Source organism: Lepisosteus platostomus, chromosome 17, assembly GCF_059453375.1.
Source record: "Lepisosteus platostomus isolate fLepPlt1 chromosome 17, fLepPlt1.hap1, whole genome shotgun sequence".
Lineage (NCBI taxonomy): Eukaryota > Metazoa > Chordata > Actinopteri > Semionotiformes > Lepisosteidae > Lepisosteus > Lepisosteus platostomus.
In genome coordinates, this window is record NC_142627.1 from 12,517,424 (window position 1) to 12,538,231 (window position 20,808).

The 20,808-nt window shown below is 35.8% G+C and overlaps 1 protein-coding gene across 2 annotated transcripts in view; it reads left to right on the forward strand.

Annotated features, from left to right (window-relative positions):
* The window catches only part of LOC148646156 (uncharacterized), a 42,100-nt gene that overhangs the window by 9,195 nt on the left and 12,097 nt on the right, over positions 1 to 20,808 (forward strand). For both annotated transcript variants that reach the window (XM_088609769.1, XM_088609768.1), the window contains 4 exons: positions 5,482 to 5,579; positions 16,120 to 16,315; positions 17,426 to 17,499; positions 18,251 to 18,432. In XM_088609769.1, the coding sequence (XP_088465895.1) occupies positions 5,482 to 5,579; positions 16,120 to 16,315; positions 17,426 to 17,499; positions 18,251 to 18,432 (550 nt within the window). The remainder of the gene's footprint in view (positions 1 to 5,481; positions 5,580 to 16,119; positions 16,316 to 17,425; positions 17,500 to 18,250; positions 18,433 to 20,808) is intronic.

Sequence of the window (20,808 nt, forward strand, 5' to 3'; positions counted from 1 at the left end):
TAGCAATCCTGGAGTCAGTGATCCTCCTTGCATTCACACACAGTTACTCCCGAAGCACCCACTCGCTCACAGCCAGTCCTACCCAACAGGGTCTGCATCTATAGGAGCTGGAAGGCAGTCCCACACACACACTTGCCCACTCATAGCAGGACTACAATACACACTGTGAACGGCACAGGACAAATGTAGGCACCACAAGAACAAGAACACCACAAAATCCTAACAATAATGCTGCAGCTGTCCTGCTGCTAACTGTCCCAGAAAATGAGTATCTCTCAGTCTAATTAGGCCACATCACACTCTCTGCACTCTGTGCTTTAAAATGGTAACATAATGACAGGACAGCAAAACACATGCTATAATTTTATGTACAATTGAAAAAAAGTGTTCAGATGATTGGCTAATATTATAAAACTCTATTAAAATCGATTTTTGGTTTTCTTTTAGCTAAATTGCGGAGGGAATACCTAAAACAATCCTGTGAAATTATCTTTTCATATAGTATTGATTGCGGACAAAAAGTGTTTTTCCCCAGTTTTTCTTCAAGCAGGCTACATTGGATCTTGTTAAAATGCCAATCAGACAGCATTAAGGAGGTTTCCATGACTACAAGCATGCTGGCTTCTGTGGTTGAGTGACAGAGGGTGATTAGTAGAATTCACCGTGTGACTGAGGGAAATAAATGTAGTGGCAGATCTGACAGAAATTTCTGGAATAATGACATCTGGAAGCACAGAAAACAGTAACTTCTGACAGTATTGTGTATTAGTGAATCAGAATCACACTGCCTTGATATTCAACATTTCAACTATCTGGCACATTATTATTATAATAATATGATTATTATTATTAATAATAATAATAATACATAATGTTACCATCAATAGCATGTTTTTTTTCAGTTTTACTTTAGATTATTTTATTGATCTGTATTTAATTGCATATTAACATAGATATTTTATTTATTATCAATTATATAGATAATTGGCCATTGCTTTTTACTTTATTCTTTAGTTCATTTCAAAGGTGACAGAACATTTAGGCTTTTTATTTTGTGATTGTCAGTGCCTATATTTATCTATGTTCTGTCACATCAGACCGATTTTTAACTTTGAAAATTTACAGTTAAGATTCACTTGGTTAACAGCACAGGATGCACAGCTTGATCCTCATTATCATCTCACGTTATGGAGTCCTGACGGAGGGTGTAACGGAAATTCGGGAGAGAGGTTGGATCTCAACCTTGCACACTTCCGCTCGTCTATGTATGTAAGTCTTGCACCCAGGACTCCATTCCGCGCGTCTCCCTCACATCTCCCGCACCCCCCAGTGAACACCCCTGCAGCAGGCTCCCTTCTGCAGCTCAGGAGGGAGGGTTTGGACAGCTTATTCAGCCTTGGAAAGGCTGCCTTTCCCTTAGCTAGGGGAGGGAGCTACTTTATACAGTATATTTGTCTCTCTGGTGCATTCAACGGCATCTAACCAAAACCAAAGTACTGAAATATTGGTTGTATTACTTGAGAAAAAACATAATTTGATACAGTAGGTTGATACAGAGTTAGAGAAACAGTTGTAGTTAGGATAATTAAATGTAATTCCATAACTGGAGACATCTCGGTATGCTCTGAAAAAAAAAGTCAAATGTGCTCTCCTTAAATTAAAAACCTGTTTTTTTATTTTTTACCGGCTCTGGAAAACAGTCTTGACAGTGAAAAGACTTCAACCAGAGAGTGTGAAGTGCAAACAAAATGGATGCCAGCTAGACTGTTCCTTAAGTGTTTATCTTTCTGGACAGGCCTTTTTTCTCAACGAGCAAACATGCTCAGTTACAGAAAGAGATGTTTGCACAAGATGTTCTGTCATGGAAAACACTTCATTCTTTGGGTCTGCAATGGTCAGCATGACAGACGGTCTTTGTAATTAACTTACCCTCCTTTTGATCTGACTAAGCTACAGTACATTTCTATTTAGGAAAATGATAAACACAATCTGAAGTGTTTGAACATGTTAACAGCGTAATGTGAGTTTGCCCTTCAATCTCACAGGGAGCTCCTCGTAAAGGTTATTGTTGTCTGTTGGTTTCCCATTTTCTTTTTTTGGCTGTTGTAGCCATGTACTGTACAGTATGCTTGAAAACTGAAGATCTTACCCAGCAAGCACTGAATATTTTATACTTGATTCTGTTAGAGCTCTTGAATGACAGTATAAGCTTAGCTATTTTCAGATGTGATGTGAGCAGTCTCCAGCTATGCAGTAAAATAGTTTATTTGTTATTATTAATTTATGTAGCTATTGCTTTTATCCAAAGCACATTAAAGCTACCAAATTCCTAATGCAAGAAATTGTATATGGCTAACAAAGTGATCTTGCCTTATGTATACGGTATATTCTATAACTTATTTTATTTATGTAAATATTATTGATATGTTTTGGTAATAATTCACACAATTGGGTTTGCTGGAGGGTAAAGTACCCTACTTAGGAGCTCATCATCAGTGTCCCTTGAACGACAGGCCTTTTATCTAAACCTATGTTATAATACAGTACATGATCAATCAGAATCTAGTAGATTATCATTATTATTCTGTATTTGTTTAATAAAAAAGGTTAAAAAATTACTGTTTTCACACTCTCAGGCTACATGTGATAGCTAGAATAAATTTTCATGAAAAATCCTTAAACACCTCCTGTAGCACTTGTACAATTTTCACTCTCTCCAAACTCAGACAGATATTGTGCTTTTCATTAATATGGATACATATGTGACATGTGGTATATATAAGTCTATTTTAACACTGCAGTGTATAATTGCTGTAACATTCTTTTATATTAAGGCATTATATATCTCTTTCATATAATGTATAATCTATACAAAAAGGAAAACATGCAGCTGTTTTAATGAAATAAAGTAATCAATTCTATGCTCTCTTTTGTGCTTGTTTTAAAATTTTATCAGCCTCTCCATCCAATTTAATTGTGGTTGCTTCTGGCTCTCGCGTATCATATACATAAATGTACTGTATATGGTATTGCTTGTTGTATATTTATGTTTAGATAGTTTCGTTGTTTCAGGGGAGCTTCTCTTAAGGGGAGCTACATACTGAGAAACCATTCACAACCTGAGGCTATTTCTCTCTAAAACAGTTTCTTTATTGTTTTAGAGAGAGATGATCTACGGGTGGATCAATAAATCATGCTTATTCAGAGGCATAAATAGAAAAAACATTTTTGTTATGTACACTTTTTTGTTTCCTGATGGCACTTTTATCCCTGTTTGATTTTATTTATTTGTATTATTTTAATAGATTATGGAATCATTAGGTTGTTTTTTTTTTCTGTTGTTACATGGCGAAACTGTACTCAGCCTTAGCGACAGTGGCAAGACTGCTGTGCCTTGTGAGTTTCGTAGCAACTAAAAATTAAATTGGTAGCTAATGGAAGAAATGTAATGCAGCTGTTCTGAAATAGTGGTTTAAAAGTATCAAGGTGATATCTATGGTTCAGTGAAGTCTCTGGCAATTGATTTTTATCTTGAGGAAGAATACAGAGCTGTCCTTGATGGATCTTCTACAGAGTGAAAAGATTTGAGCTTGATTCTGATTTTGATTAGAAAATAAATCATGCAGGATTTCCTCAGTGTTATTATAGCTTTGCTTTAATAAATGATCTCTCTTACTCATTTGTCAATATGAGCATCGCATTAGTGCTGATGTTGTAACAGGTACTGAGGGCAGCTGCTTCTTCTATTCAAAACTGCACTTACAGTACATGCCATGCCTGGTCAAAATATATCTGCCCTAATGGGTTTTCAAACAAACTGCACAGTCTTGGGTTTTTGCTATTGCTTTTGTTCTCAAAGCAGGATTTTTACATTAAAAACATTGACAATTCTATTGAATAAATGTTGGACTTCTTGTCCTTCAAATCTGATTATTTAGTTTGAAATTTCTGAAATAAAAAGCTTTCATGTACACTGTATACAATATTTCAACTCACATTGTTGTATGGCATAAAGTAACTGGCACAGAAACAGAGGAATGAAGAATTTGATGTTTCAGAACATATATACTTTTGTTGTTTTCCTATATTGTAGGGAAAATGTAAAGGAGCATCAAAATTTGTTTTATCCCTGTCTTCTACATTTACAGTTTCATAAGTAGCTTCTACAAGGACTCTGTTTCCCATTTTGTATCTGCACTGCTTATGTTTTTGCTACCTTAATGTGATGCTCTGCACATTTATACATCAAACATGATCTTCCAGTCTCAAGATTTTCTTTAATATTCTTTGCAGCTACAACAGTGTTTGCTTATTCTCTTATTTTTGCATCATTTGTAAACTTAATTACCATGGATATGAAACACTGCTGGCCATTTTCAGAGCAAGAAAAAAGATTGAAACTGTACTTTTGGCGACTTCTTTGCTTGGTTATTATTAAGCATGCAAAATACGTTTAATCTTTCATGTTGTTTTCCTTTTATCCAGATTGGTTTCCAGAACAAAGTGTGACATCACACCTCCTATATAAAAACTGCTACATGATTTCCTTGTGTTGCTATTTCACCTCTCACAGTTACCACTATGCATCAGGAAGAAAAAACAGGAAGGTGTGACCTTCACTTCCCTTTTAGAAATAAATCACCAAACTTTTTTACCAAAAGGAAAAATACATTTCTTTCCTAACACTGCGAAGCATTGAGTTGCACAAAACAAACTCTCTGTCACAAAACACATCCAAGAAAAATGACTTACTGTGTGTAGGTAGGGTGATATTTCAAAAGGAGCACAGTGTTAAATTTGAAATGCACTGGAATGTATTGGGAACAGCCAATGGAAAACAATGTGTAACTGTCAGATAACAAGACAAAATTGTCTGTGAAACAGTTAGTGCTGCTCTTCATTCTAACCCTTTTTATGATTCTATTTGGAAACATCATCCACTGAAAATGTGCAAAAAGAGAGCATTGTTTATGTAGATTCAGAAATAGCCCGTTTAATTAATCCATAGACAAGGTACAGTAAAATATGTTCATATATTGTGCAGCTTTGTAAAATACATTATGCTTTACAGTATATTTGGGATATTTCATTTTATTTTCCTTTTCACCATGTAAACAGATAAACCCCACCCAAATGTTTCAAATGAAGTAAATACATCTCTCTTCAACCAAATTATTAGTGGAACAATTTTAACCTTTTTAATCTTGATGAGTCCATCATTTCAGGATGATGTCCTGGCTTAGGAAACCACAGTAAAGAGTGAACAAAATCTAATAGCGCTACACATTTCTCACAGCTTTAGTCCCCTTTTTTATTTTTCTAAGAGTACTGTTTTTTATTGATATTTGAGGCGTGCATGATTTTTAGAAAAGTATTAAAAGAATGAAAAATCAAGGTTTGATTTTAGATGTTGCTGTTAACCCTAAGGAACCACTGATAATGATATACACTCATACATTTTTATCATCCTTTTCCCAACAGCCAAAGGTGAAGTCTGTCACTGGGGAAGAAGAATTGCCTCCATTCAGCCTGACCAAGAAGGCTCTCCCAACAACAGAGGAGCTGCGAAAACTGACAAGGTAATACATTATAAACCTGAGCAGTTTTTAAAGCAGCTTACTATCAGAATACAACAGCAAATATTGATATGATGGCTCCAAGGTTATTGCATTGTGAAGGATCTTGCTTGTTGTCAGATGAATTTGACAACCTTTTGATTATAAGTATTTTAAAATGCTTTCTCAAAACAATTAACAGTTAATTTTTTTAGCTGTTTTCTTTTTTTTTGTTCTTTAGTTTGATTTATGTTTATTTAGTTTTCTTTATGCTTATATACAAAGTCTGCACAAATTCTATTTATGTATAGCCTCTGCTGACCTAATTTTGAATGTCCCATTAAAAAACAGGACTGGAAGAAGTTCATTATGTATTTTCACACATACTGTAGTTAACAACCACAAACAGAATTTCTACAAAAACAAGGTTGCTGTGTGGGATGTTGTATGTGCTGCCCTGAGGAGGAGACATCAAACTGAAAACACAATGTTAATTGAAAATCCCTCAACACTGTTTGTAGGTGTAAGGGTTTTAACCTCAAAGTTCTGGCTAAATTCTACTTTGAACTTGTTCACTCTGACCTACCAAAAGATCCCCCTTACTTCAGCTGCTGCAGCAATTACTCACTTCTCTGCCTCATCTGCAGTATATTGTGGCAGCTGGTGCATAATGGTTCCTGGAATTGGGTGGTGAATGAGAAAGGTTCACTCCTATATACAAAGAACTTTGTGATCCTTCAGTAAAGCTCTACACAAATACGATTATGTAAAACTAATTATAATTCTTAATGCAGAAGCTCTTGGAAAGGTATTTACAATGTTCTGTGTACTTGGAAGTATGTGATAACAAGTACCAGACTGAAGAAGAGAACCAAGACTTTTTAAAAAAAGGAGAAATAGAACATTTCCATTTATTTGCCATTCATACCGGTACAAGTGGAATCTTGAGAGCTTTTCTTCATTTGCTTGTCACTTGCAGTTTGAAGCAAAATTCTATACAATATGCTTCTAAATAAAGAGATGTTTTCACTACATTGAAGCTCCCCATATCTTTCTGGTTAATATATATATATACTTTTCACAATATCACCTGTAAACTTTGAAATTAGTGATAACTGTTCATTGCTGACCTGGAGTGGGTCTGCATTTTGTTGCATTGTAAAAAAACACTGATGTCAAATGGACTCTTTTTTTCCCTTGTTCCTACTTCTCTTCATAATTACATCTTCTTCATTACTTCAATTTGTTTTATTTTCAGAACAGAAAAAAGAATTTCAAGTTAACAAGGTTTTTCTCCTTTTAAAATCAATCTAAACGTATGCAGAATGATCAACTAAAATTATTTGTTTCCTTTCCTTCTGACACTTATTTAGAGTTACAGCACAAAGGTGCAATACAAATGGTCTGGCGGGGGAGGGGTGTCAAATAGAAGATGTGTTCACACATTTGTAACCCTGAATAACAGCTGTGTTGGATAACGTGCATTAAGGTGCCTTTTGGAAATTAAAAAAAAAATCCACTGAAGATATGAAAAGCCAAAGTAAAGATGCAAATACCTTTGTGTTTATCATATTAACTACACCACTAATAAACCAGTAAGGAAGGAGATGATGATCAGCTTGCTGTTGACAGCTGAATTAAATGTAAAGTAAAAGGAAGCCTATTTGTGAAGTGACTCTAAGGCTAGAGACCAAAGTGTTTTTCTTGTTAAGCAGTGATAGTAAATGGAGCGGTGTTTCATCAGAGTAGTGCTAGTATATCTCTACGGCACATTAGACACAGCTTGCTAAATGGAAGGTAAATAACTCTTCAGATTTGTAGCTGCAGCTGCTGGCCTAGAAATCCGTCTTTGTGATGTTCGTATTAATGAACGGAATGAACTGAATTAGAGACCAAGGAAAACCTTCAGCAAGAGCCCCCCCAGGAGATCATAGCTAAGCTAAAGCTAAGCTCTAGGCAGGGATTTCAAGCTGAGAACTTTTTTCGTTGAAAGCAAACTATACAGAACTTTTTCATTAGATTTGTCTTGTATTAAATGCTTCATAATTAAGCCCTTTGTCCAATTATAGTAGTCTGTAACTGAGAGTTTATTTCAGATTTATAGTTAACAGTTTCATTGCACTTTTGTGACCCTCCATGTTTCCCGTACTGTTAAAATTGAAGACCAATGTCATTTAATATCTGCTGACTGAGTTGGGAGGAAGGAGCAGCCATTAACAGCATGGGCGGCTGTCACACATGAGCAAACTCAATGCATGTCACCACTCCAGCTGGAATTCCCTTAGCTTGGGAGAGCAAAGAGGCACACTGCCATGAAATCACAACTGTATGAATCATTAATGAATTTCTGTTATAGTATAAAAATAGTGTGACCATGAACTGTATCATCAAATGTGGAATTGAAGTAGGAAATACTACTGAACTTGGATTGCCTTGTATTGAATTGCCTTGAGCATCAAATACTTAATGATAGAATAGCACATACTGTAATAGAATTATGAGTGTGAAAAACAAGCCCATAGCTTATTTATCCATACATTTTTCACTGCTTCATCTAATTCAGGTTTGTGGGGAAACCGGAGTCCCCTGCACAGGGAGCCAGTGTGATAATATGAAAGGTTGCAGAGCACACACAGATACACACACGGTCACACCTAGGCCAGTCTTTCTCAGAAGCCAATTAGCCTTCCAGTTCTGTATGTCTTTGGAATGTGAGAGGAAAGCAGAGCATCTGGTGGAAATACAAACAAGTGAGTGCTTCTGGAAAATAAAAAACAGCATATCACTTGTACTAATAAACTCTTCCTCCGTCTCCTCTGTCTCTTCCTATGCTCCTTAAACTAATCTAAAAGACCCTTGCCTGGCACCCCAAAGTGTCACAATACCCCAATACCCCTTTGAGAGGATGTACTGTAAATGTGCAGGGGATTTTGTGAAGACATTTCAGAGCATGTGGTGATAACAGCCAATGACATTTCCTTTATTTTTCTGGTTACTTATTTCAATTTGCCTGCCTGAGCCTTCTTGGTCCAGGGTATGTAGCATTGCCTTACAGTGTTGGGGTCACTAGCTTGTCACTCTGATGTAATTCAGAACACTTCTGACAAGCTGGAATGTCACCTGTGTGCATGCTCATACAATCAGGCCTCATCTTCCAATCCAGTGTCTGAGCACAATGAATAGGGTCAACTGCTTCATGTCCTCTTGTAGTTCACAGAAGCTGAGTGAGATGACAGAAGATATATTATGATCACAAGAATCCTGTGACTTCTATAAAAAGGCATTGAAGGTCAAAGAGTAATTTATCCCTGCCAGATACAGTTACCATCAAGTTTTGTTTTCTGGGGGCATTTACACAATGTTAATATTGTCATAATCTGGTTATACAGACTTTACTGGATCTCCTGAGAATGTGTTTAGAGGCAGAAGCTGTACTTAATGCTGATGAGGTGGCTGCATGAAGGAACAGCTATTTTGTAATGAAAACATTTTCAGCTGTAGCCTATGGTAATAGTAATCTTTATTCTTTGATATGTTCGTGGGGTCTGAGAATAATCACCACAGCCATTGTGTGCAGAATGCTATAGTAAACCTTTGTAGAGTATACTGGTAATTAAAGTGGTTATGATGTGGTATGATTTGTCACCGTAATTACAACTACTGATGAAAAATAAAAGATGGCCTATTTTCACAGGCATCTGCCAGATTATCATCAGGTATGATTAGTGCAGGTCTCTAAAAAGGGTAAAAAAATTCAAACGTTTATTGTGACATGCAGCTGAATGTCAAAAGCCATGGGTGTTAGTCATGCTTGTCTTCTCTAAAGCTGGAAACCATCAGCAAGCATAAATGATCCTGTGTTTAAATGTCACCCCTGCTCATGGATTTCTTCCAAGTAAGAAGCAAAAAAAAAAAAGTAATAGTTAGTCATTTCCATGGGTTAGATCAACTGATATGGTACATTACAGCTAAGAATTGCCTTTTTCTGTAACAATCACACAAAATTGCAGGCAGGATGGTGTTGTGGTGGTTAGCATAGCCTTTACATTGCCTCATGGTATTTGAGTCCTGTATTTGATTCTAGCCTGAAAAACATTCTACAGTATATGGCCAAATGGGTTTTTGCTGGACGCTCCAATTTCCACTCGCAGTCCACAGATATGCTGTCTAGGTTGGTTATCCTTGTGTGAGTATGTGTGCTCATACAGCAATGGACTTACAATGGAATTGTAAATTGTTTACAATGTCTCCTGTGCCTTGTTCTTGTTTCTCTGTCAAATCGTTCTCCAGCTTTCCCTTAGTGGACTTGAAAATTATTATTGAAAATTTCCAAATGCATTTATGTGCTTAAAAACCTCATTTAAAATGGAGAACAGGAGGCAGTTCCTTACCACAGAGCTGTGGATGAATAAAATGATGTATTCATATTGTTGAATCTGATACCTTGGCTTCTTTCAAGAAACAGCTGCAGGAGATCCTTGGAACTATCAGCTACTGCCTACCAAAAGTGATAGGCAGAATAACCTTTCGGTTCTTATGCACGTATGTTCATCTTAAAGAATTGAAAACCACTTTACTTTATGATGTGCAGCCCTACATTATGCACTAGCAGTGCCACATCATGGAAGATCAGGTAGAGGTAAATTCATGTTGAACGTTAGATAGGAAAGATTGTGCAAGCCGTAATAGAATTTAACCAGTAAACGTCTGCTTTTCTGAAAAATGACCTGAGAAGTTTAAAGGCCAAGTAGTCTGGACCTCAGTCTAATCTCTCATCCAGGAGATGGCACCTCCTTCAGTGCCACGTCCCTGGACACCATATTGAAGTATTGTTTGAAAATTCTTGTCCAGAAGAAAGAGTGCCACCTACAGGTCCACAAGTCCAATATTGCTTCTCACATGATGAGAAGTGATGAATTATCACTCCTTGGTGTGTTGGAATTAATCTACTTTTTGGAATGGAATATACAGTATGTTGCTCAGACCTACTAACCATAATAAAATGCATGAACCTAAGGAAGGCAGTTATAGGGAAATAAAACATATTTTCTGAAATGTTCTAATGCCCCTGTGTCTACTGGGGTATGCACTGAAGGTGGAGAAAAATCAGGAAAACATTTAAAGGAGCAAAATATAAAAAGGACAATCAATCAAGTCCCACAGGTGTTGTAGGAATATTGACAGTATATTTAATTGTAACACACCTTAAATCTTTTAATCAGCCTGTTCATTTACTTGATTGGTTAAAATAATGATTCCCATAAGTTTTAATCAATTGGGGAAAAGCAAAACCTGCAAGGCTTTGGCCCTTAAAAACTGTGTTGATGTCCTGCATAAGCTTATGAGTTTGGATGTTTCTCTTTCATAACTAAGACTTTCATATAGGTCATTCTCTACAAGGATATAAACCAATATGAAAAAATCTTGGACACCCAGGACTAATTCCACTATGTCAGAAATGAATCTGTGGAAGTGTCTTAATATATATATATATTCAAAGAGGAAGGTTTGTTTAAGTGCATTGTTTAAAGCATATTGCAAATATTAGTAATACTATATATTTTCACAGACATACATCTTTCATATTATCAATTCATCCTCTCACTTATTTAATACTGTATATTCAGCTCTGTGTGGCAGTTTGGCAATCATACTTTTCTAAGAAGGCCCCAAATCGCTTTCTTGCCATTAAGGTCTGTACCTTACAACAAACATGAAATTCCACACTGAAATTAAGCACCTATGATGCTTAAATGAAAACAACAGCAATGAGCAGTGGGATTCTAGTTCTAGAGATAGATGAGTTACTGTATGTGATTTGTTTTCCCTTAAGTATGACTGAATAACTCTTAAGTTGAAGCTGCTGCGTTGTGAAGTTACAATTTATATATTGTTTTTTTGCTTTGTTTTATTGTAGGAACCATTATCTCGTGAGAATCAGATTTATAGCTGCTTCTGACTAACCGGCATGTTTTTCTAATATTATATTACACCTTCTAACTTTGGGTAATGTGAAATGAGCTTTGCTCCAACAGTTAGTTTGGGCAATTGTAAGAATTAAAGTTGACTTACTTCCATTTTAGCTGAAGCACAAACGTTTGTATAATTGCTGCCTCGGCCCACTGTACCAAAAAAAAAAAAACTCTGTAAAGTGTCTCAAGACCATGGTTCAAATATATGATGAAAATGCTAATTAAACCTTTATGAGGGACCTTATCGAAAGCTTTCAGGCAATTTTAATATATCATGGTATACTGTATGTCTCAGTGTTATAAGCTAAGTTATTCTTGCTATTTAAATACGACTTTCCATCAATTAATCCATGATGGCTGTATTCTAAAATGCCATTGTTTTGTAAGTATTCTTCTAATTTAGCTTTAACTATAATTTCCATAATATTAGCAGTGATTGGTCTATAGTTTCCTGATTCAGTTTTTTCCCCATCTCAGTTTTATTTTGGTTGACAGGTTGCCTTATATGTTGTATTTTCTACTGGTCTGTGCAGTAAGGTCACAAAGAGAGGAAGCATTATGCGGTATACATACTGTCCAGTAAAGCTCATTCAGACTCTCTAATTGATTACCATGTCTGTTTTCTTCTTTTGTATGTCCACTGCAAGCACTAACCACCTACAGAATTTGCCATGTGCGTACTGTTTTATGCTGACCATTGCTATTTCATAATTGCATCCAAAATTGCATCCAAAATTCCAAGATTTCTAGAACCTTATAGATAAACATATAAGCTTATGTGAAAGACTGAGGATCTGTAAATGAGTTCTATTGCTACAAATGTGAGTCTTTTATTGTTTTATTTGCATACACTGTTAAAAATGTAAAAGTGTACATATTTCTGTAGCTGTGTGTTTGTAAAGCAAATGGGAATTCAGTTTTTAGCTTATCTCAGACCAGGCTGAGGCTGATGTGTTCCTTTTCCTGCAGCAAAGCCTCAGAAGAAGTGCTCTCAGTGTTTCCCAGGGATCCCCTATTATTTATGTGAAGACTCTACAGTGCAGTTTATAGATTGGTCAAGCTGGTTAAGCTTAATGGGCACTTTATTGATTGAATTGTGTATACCGACTCACAGAAGAGAAATTAGTTATGATTAGAGTTACCAGTTTCTTGGATTATTTAGAATTCAAAAGATGAAGTTTCCAACTATCACCAGCGTGACCCGATGATGCACTGTACCAACCTGGAAGCATAGGTTACCAGGCAGGATAAAGAGCACATGACAGCTCTGTTTCTGGACAGGATGCTAGTCTATTGCAGAATTATAGAGAAAGGAATAATTAAAAACAGTCAATCAAACCTCACCAGAATGTCTTTAGGAACTGGGAGGGAGAAAACCTGTGCAGATATGGGGAGAGAATGCAATCATACAGTTGAGCAGTGAGGCAGCAAAACATTATTGTTTCCAAACTTGATGAACAATGTGACTACAAAGAGAGTCACTGGAGAAGCAGAATCTCTTCTGGCTCATGATCTCAGAAACAACGCTTTTCTAGGAAGCACTTGTAGGGATGCAAGGATTCACAGCACAGTCCAATGAAGGTTTTAGATGAGCTTAATTGTAATGAAAATGGCGACTTCTGGAGAACACTGAAGGAGATACACATGACATGTATTTCCCACAGTGCCCTGAATTGCAACAGTTTTACAGTCATGTTATTACCATGGGGTTTAAGAGTCCACATTCCACTTATGGCCCACTGGCTATTCTTAAACATATTGTCCCGCGTTTCAGCTATTTCTGTGGTGTCACGTACAAGAGTAGTGTCTGTTCTAAAATTCTCTAAAGCCAGGTCAGGAGACCAGGTCAATGACCCCAGGCCAGAGCCTGATATCTACACAGTTTACGCTTCTGTCATAGATAGCGCACAACAGTGCATATTACGTTCAATTAAATTGTGAGTGAATGGGGGATAAGGATTTATTTTTAATAACAAAGATAAAAAAAAACATTTCCCTAACTTAAAGGTACACTCAAGATTTGTCTTTGAAGGGTTACTTGACTTATGATGTTTTGTATGGTGAACTTTTTAATTTTAGGATTTAACGCTACATAGCGCTAAACCTATGACATCACCCTATGAAGTGTCAAATTATACCAAGCGTTTCAGTGAATTACAACAAAAATAATAAACGTCCCTGAATTTGAAGTTTATAATATTAAAAACACTTGTTAATTTCACTGTATCCAAAGCTTAAAAAACAATTTATGTATGCTTTTTTTATTAATCTGACATCTCTAGTGTAGTTGTTATTGCCCTATTGCCTCATACTTACTACAGTATTATCTTTATTTTAATTTCTTGGCATATATCCAAATATTTCAATAACTATAGTTCTATAATAATTGAATCATGATTAAATATATACTAGAACTGGCAACCTGGAATTTGATTCAGACTAAATAAATTTAAATGCTTACATGCCACAAAAGTCTCTGTCTTAATCATGATGTACATACAATACAATATATAAGAAAATATAATGTTATTCCAGATACAATCTTATTACTGTATACTATGCAGCTTATTATACAGTATATGGCTGGGCTGTCACAGCGTGAATTAGTGTGGTGCTTGAATTTCAGACTAGCATGCTAAGCAGATGTCAGAAACCTTCTGTATCATTTCTGTATCTAATGGGATTTCAGTGAAAGGCTATCTTTGTAACTTGATTTTCACACATTTTGTTGTGCTAAATCAGAGGGAGCTGTTAATCCATGAACAGTCCATGAACAGTTTCTCCATGACAATTGAGAAAGAGCAGCCTGTAAGCAAACTAGACCTTTAAAGGTTAGGACGGTAATTCTGAATGTATTGAAAACGGACAGTTGTTAAAAAGCTTATTTAGCCAGGCAAACAATGGTGCTATTTGTCTTTCCATAGCTACATACTGTGTGAGACAGAGCAGAGCTGGCCTATAGGGGTATATTTTAGCCTCTGAACCATGTCTACAAAGTTTATAAGTGGTATCCCACTTTAAATTAGAGACACCTGAGAAGTCTAGTGTATGGCTCTTTGAATGCTGTCCAGATATAGTTTTTGATACTGAAACATGCACAAATACCTGTGTAGTAGTAATGATATCAACTGAAATATAAGCACTGTCTTAAGGGAGCCTTCCTGGATAGAAAGTGTGAACTTGAAATACTCCAGACTGCCCCAATAACGTAATCTTAACTTTCATTTAAATAAAACAATCTTTCCTTGTATTTATGACAATTTGAACTTTTTACTTGTATACTCACAGCTGCCTACTTTTTATATTTATTTTCCCAACAAGGTTAAAGAACTCATTAAGAAACTGCCAAGTAAAATGAAAATAAAAGTAACTGAACTGCTGTATTTAGTCAGCTTTAATAAGCTATGATCACCATTAATTGGCATACATTCACAATTAATTTTATGCTATAAAATAAAACAATATAATGTAATGAAAATGCTGAGGAAAGAGGAAATGATCAGGTGGTCATGCAGGGCCAAGTTTGTGAAAGTTATATTAAAATATTGATTACCTGACTGGTGAGCATTACTGAGCGCATCAAATTAATTTTAAAGCCCTTGAACTTTAAAGGTACATAATGCACTCCTCTGCTCCAATACCCAGTTCACTTCCCAAATAATCACTTTTTATTTTTAGAGCTTCATTGTTCCACTGACGTCAGTTACACATCCACTGTATGTCTAATCTTCAAATAACAAAGAATTTGACTCCAAGCATATCCAATGCTTTTTACTCCTTGGGCTTTTTCCCTCTTTTCATTTCTGCTGTAATGATGCATGCACTGCTCTTAAAAATAAATATCCTTCTAAAGAGCTCATGCATTACTTCAAATGCTTCCTAAGAGACATGTTCATACCTTTCCGTTTAAAAAAAATATTTGCTTTTCTAATGGAGTCTGTACTTTGCCAGCTCAGGTGCTGCTTTATTAAAGAATAAATGCTGACATATGTGCGGAAGAACTGAGATACCATTAACATTAGCACTAATCTAATTTTAAAATGGAAAGTATTGCAATCTAGTGCATGGCGTTAACTGTTGTTGTAAAGTCTTTCCTTAATGTACACTACCAACATGACATTTACATCAGTCATAGAATACCAGCTTCTGTCTTACAAATTATGTTGCTATTTTTGTTCAACCTAAATGTACAGTACGTTTGAATGCTTAAGATTTAAGATTTGTAGTGACATTTACTCAAATGAAGTATAATAATAAAGATGCTTCATTGAATACATTGAAAGCGATTGTTCCTCTGTGTTTTGCAGTGTTTTAGTAAAGATTCAAACAGAGCTAATGTATTCTCACACCAGTAAGCTACCTTGATTATTTCAGTTCTAAATTTCTTAAGTTAAAGAAGTAAATAATTGCACATGTTTACATACTTTTATTATTCTAGTTAGTAATTAAAGCACCTACTTTATCCGTTGTAAATTATATCTGTCCAAAGCTATTATTTCTTCAGTTTAGACTCAGATAATATTTTATCAGTCCTGCTCAGCTTGGTAATGATTTTTTTTTTCAAGAAATGATCTTGAAAGTATTTGTTACAGGAAGATTCTGAGGGAGTATGCTCTGCCGTCTGGGAAAGAGCTGAGCTTTCAGGAGAGGGTGGTGAAATGGTGTGCCCTCCAAGGCTGTTCAAGGAAATTCAGAGCAAAAGACCCCTCTCTCAAGTCCTCTACTACCAAAGCAGGAGGATTGGATACTGTAGTCCTGAAAACAATGCCCACAAAACTCAGAGAGCAGGTACAGTATGTGAATCTCCAACATGAATCCCAGTTTAGGTCTCTTTGTTAACACTGTATCTACTCATGTGTATGTACTGTACGTAAGAAACAGAGAGAAATGTAATATAAAATAAGAGTTAAAAAATAATATAATCCATTAGCTCCTTTCGTTTCACATCAGCTCATGGAGTTCTATAAAACAACAAGATAAAAGAAGCCGAGACAGGTACAGTATATGCAAATCAATAAAGTAAAACAAAACACAATTAAAAACTAGTATATAAAAGTCAGTTTTATGACAGAGTTTGAAAGCAATAACTGACATACAAGATCTGAAGTGGAATAGAAGACCAAGCGATGCCACAAAGGTGATAAAAACACCATTACAACATTGTGAACATGAACGTCAGATGTCTGGGAGTAAAGCTGAAACCTGACCTGATTGATAAAACTAGAAAAATATTATATATCTTGTAATATTAATAATAACTAATACGTAAGCCTCTTCTTTTAGTAGCTTAAGAAATAAAGTATTTTGTAAAGAAAATGCAAGACTGAGCCCTGCATTACTCAGTATCTGGGTTATTTGAGGAAATGTGATGACTTCAGAAACGGTTACTATTCTAGAAAATTCAGCCTGAAGCAGGAGACTTGAAAATGAGACCAAATGATTTCCACTGGGACAAAACAGGAGGAATATTACTGCACTGGGTATGCCATAAGGGCTGTCTGAATTACATTTTCATGAAGAAAAGCAAGGAAATAATATATGAAGGGACAAAATAAAAGCAGTGACTAATAAGTTGAATTATGCTGAAAAAATCTGTTTCAATATTTTTTATATTTACTGGTTTAATTCTCTTCTAACCTCAAAGTGTTCAGGTTTTTAAGAATATAAGGACATACTGTATAGTGTGTTCCCCACTATTCATCACCAAACACTAATTGCTGCAGTTGCATCTTAATTACAGATGACCTACATGTGTGAAAGACATAATGGCTGTATTGATAAAAGTAGTTAGGCGAGTTCATTTGAAAAGATTAAAAATGGAATGACTGCTTCAGTATATTTTGCTCTCTTTAATGCTCAATACCAGTGTTAAATAACATTTCTTTCTCATCACTTCAGGTCATATGTAATGAAACGCTGTGCAAAGCACAGCAGAAGCAATCACATGGATCTCATCATGTCCTCTCAATACAGTAAGAAAAACAATTTTTTTTAGAAGTTTCAACTGACCTTCTAATGAAAAGTGGCTATTGTGTTCTTAATCTTACATTATATTCACTTAATGAATTTCATGCCCTGAGACCCACAGTACAATGCAAAATAGCTGAACTGAAAGGACATGTACAGTAGCTGTAGAAATAAATGTTTTTTTTTGTCTAAGTATAGCACAAGGCTGTTCTTTTAGCACCCATGTTGTAAGCTCAAAGATCAAACCACTTGCATTGAAAACCTGTCACTTGACAAAGGGATCTGTGTGCTCTTGAAAACCCAAGGGAGCAAAATAAATACAAGAAGGTCACCACATTATCAGTCTGGTTATAAAAGAATATTTCCCCCAAAAAATGGAACTAGTAGCATTGTACCTTTCTAAAAAAAGGTTAGACCATGAGGTTTACTACAATCTTTGTTCAGCATTACAGAGGAAAAATATCTGAGGTGTTTTATTTTTTTGAAGTGGGTTGGTGTAGGTTGCAAGCTTATTGCTGTGCCCCTGCATTAGCAAAAGGATTCAGTTTTTTTCAGGTCAGCTTGAACTGTACTTTGAAGTCTCCAGGATAATGTTTTTTAAACCAGCGACCCACAGACTTCTTTTTGAATGTGTGCAACCCCCTCCTCCCCCCACCCACTATCCCCTCTTCCCTTGTTTTTGAAACTTGTTTTTGAAGTCTGTTTACTCCCCTGAACTCTTCTCTGGATCTCAATTTTTTGTTTTTGCCTTGACAGGAATCTACAAATACATCCAGAGCCTAAAAGGCTGGGCCAGTCTGTTGGTTTTGAAACCTCGTGCTGGTTGACATCTGCTAATAACCAATTTCTCCTGCCATCAGTGAGTGTTGGCATCATGCCCACATTTCTCCCCCGCGCAGCAGTCTCCATGGAGAGAGGGAGACTAGCAGGGCGGCAGGGTAAGGTTTTAAGTGAAGTGCTCTGACATGGGCAGAGACAAAAGACTGATTTGCTGCTCCCAATCTGAAATACAATTTACTCCCACATTTTCAATTAATTTACTTAGCAGCTTCTACAGCATTTGTGGTCTTGAAGGATGTGTAGGGCTGGTTGTTTTTAAGTTGCAGTTTCTTGAAAAAGTGAAATGAAACCTGATTTATTAAAATAAAGCTTTCACAAATGTGAATGTCTGTACACTGAAAGAAAGGAATTGATTTATTTTCTGTTGTGGGAAAGTTATTTTTTACAAGCTTTACCCTCTGTAATGTCACATTTCCTAGCTAAAGGGTATTTTTTTTTGGTATGGTTTGGTCTGTGTGGTAATCTGCATCTCCCCCGTTCTTCTAATGTGCTGTTGCGGTATTGACAGAAAACTAAACAACAAGACCTTTGGAAAATAGAAACTGCATTATATAAACATATTTCATATACTTTGCTAGGCAAAGCAGCATTTTTATTGTAGTCTGCAAATATAAAATGCACACTGAGTCATCACCTCCCACAGTATAGCAGCTAAGACCCCATCCAGTGTATGAGTCTAATTAGAATAAAAAGCGTAGCAATTAAAGTTTAGAGAGATGACTCTATATTTGAACTCTGCATGTGATGGATATTTTATAATAGTTTTAATACCACTTCAGAGACACAGTGATGCCCTGTTGGCTGTAAATAGAGATGTGTATTCATTTACTAATTATTGGAGTTTCACACCAATGCTGTTCACTGCTGCCAAAAGTGCAGCTGAAAATAGAATTTGCAGGAGGACTGCAGTTTTAAAAATAACTCATTGTTTTCTTTACCATTTTGTGAAGGTGCAAGAGAGTGTCACAAAGGAACTTGCCTTTTAAATATTTATAAGAATAAATATTGTGGATTTATTTCATTTTTATGTTTGTAGTCCCTTTAAAGATCAGCCCCCTGCCCCATGTTTTACCCTGGTTTTCACCTGCAGTTCATTCATTAGGTACAAACAGTGCACTTCTTTAAAATGTTAATGAAGTTTGTTGAATGAATTGGATGGATTTCATCTCCCCAAAGTAATTAAGCTTCCACTCTTATGCCTTTTTTTGTGTTTCTGTTTTGTGTTATTGCCAATTAGTAAGTGCTTGCTTTAAACGTGCTTGGAATAACAATAATATATAATAAATATAATATATTTAAAGAATTTTGCCTTGTATTGAAATTCTCAAGAGACTGAAGAGGAAAAAGAACATTACATTAGGATAGTACCATCTACTTTATGACCTGCAGTTTTAGCTCCTGTTATTCGGGAATCATTTATAATGGAGAATTTTATCTCGAAAGTTTACTTTTTACTGTTCTCCGTCTTTATTAGTGAACATAACATTATTCTAAGAAATAAGGGAGTCATAATGTAATGTGTTTCACTCTTTTTGACAGCATTTTCCAGGAGTCTGCCTTGCTTTTCTTTTATCTCTTGCTACCTGGAAAGGGAACTAATTAATTCCATTCAACAACTATTTTACTTAATTAAAGAACTCACCAAATGGAACAAATAGAAGAATAAATCTCTTTCCTTCTGACTGAGATGTTGCTGTGGTGCAGTAATGTTAGTCTTCAGAACTCCTTACACAAAAGTTAACATATAGTGTTAACAATGTGTACCAACTTTACCACAATAATGTAGTTTAAATCAAGTTATTTGTATAGATTTATAAATGATTATCAACACCGCTGGAAGGTTAACTTGCAATGAATAAGCAGGTTGTGTTATCCTATCCAGTCTCATGTTTCTTTAATACTGTGCCACTTAAAGTAATGACAGACATTTATTTTGGGCCATATGGCCAATACTGTTCATTTGTTGTTTTTCTCTATATTTCCATAGCCCAGTACCAGTAACCTGCATGCCTATGGTACAGTACAGTATGTGGAAGGAAACAAATGCAAAATTCACACAGATAGCTACTCCAAACTGGTGAATCCAGAGCCACAGGAGAATTAAGTAGTAGTGCTAGCCACCATGATACCATGTCAAGTATGGAATTGTAGTGCAAACATTTTTCCTTAAATAAATTACAGACCTGAATTGTTTGGTAAGCAATGTGAAAGTACTGTATAATGCAAACCAGAGTTGTCAAGAGCCAATAATTTGAAAAGAGCCACATGTTGCTTACTGAAAACAAATGGAGAGCCTTGTACTACGGATTGTGATGTTCTGATGATCTCTTGTTGTGTACCTAAAGAGCCTGGTATAAAATGGAGAAATACAGGAGGAATAAACTCGGAAAGCAAAAAGACCTTCTAAGCACATCATCTGATGAGTCCTGAACAGATTTAATCATATTCCTTTGACTGCTGTGGATAGGGGGCCT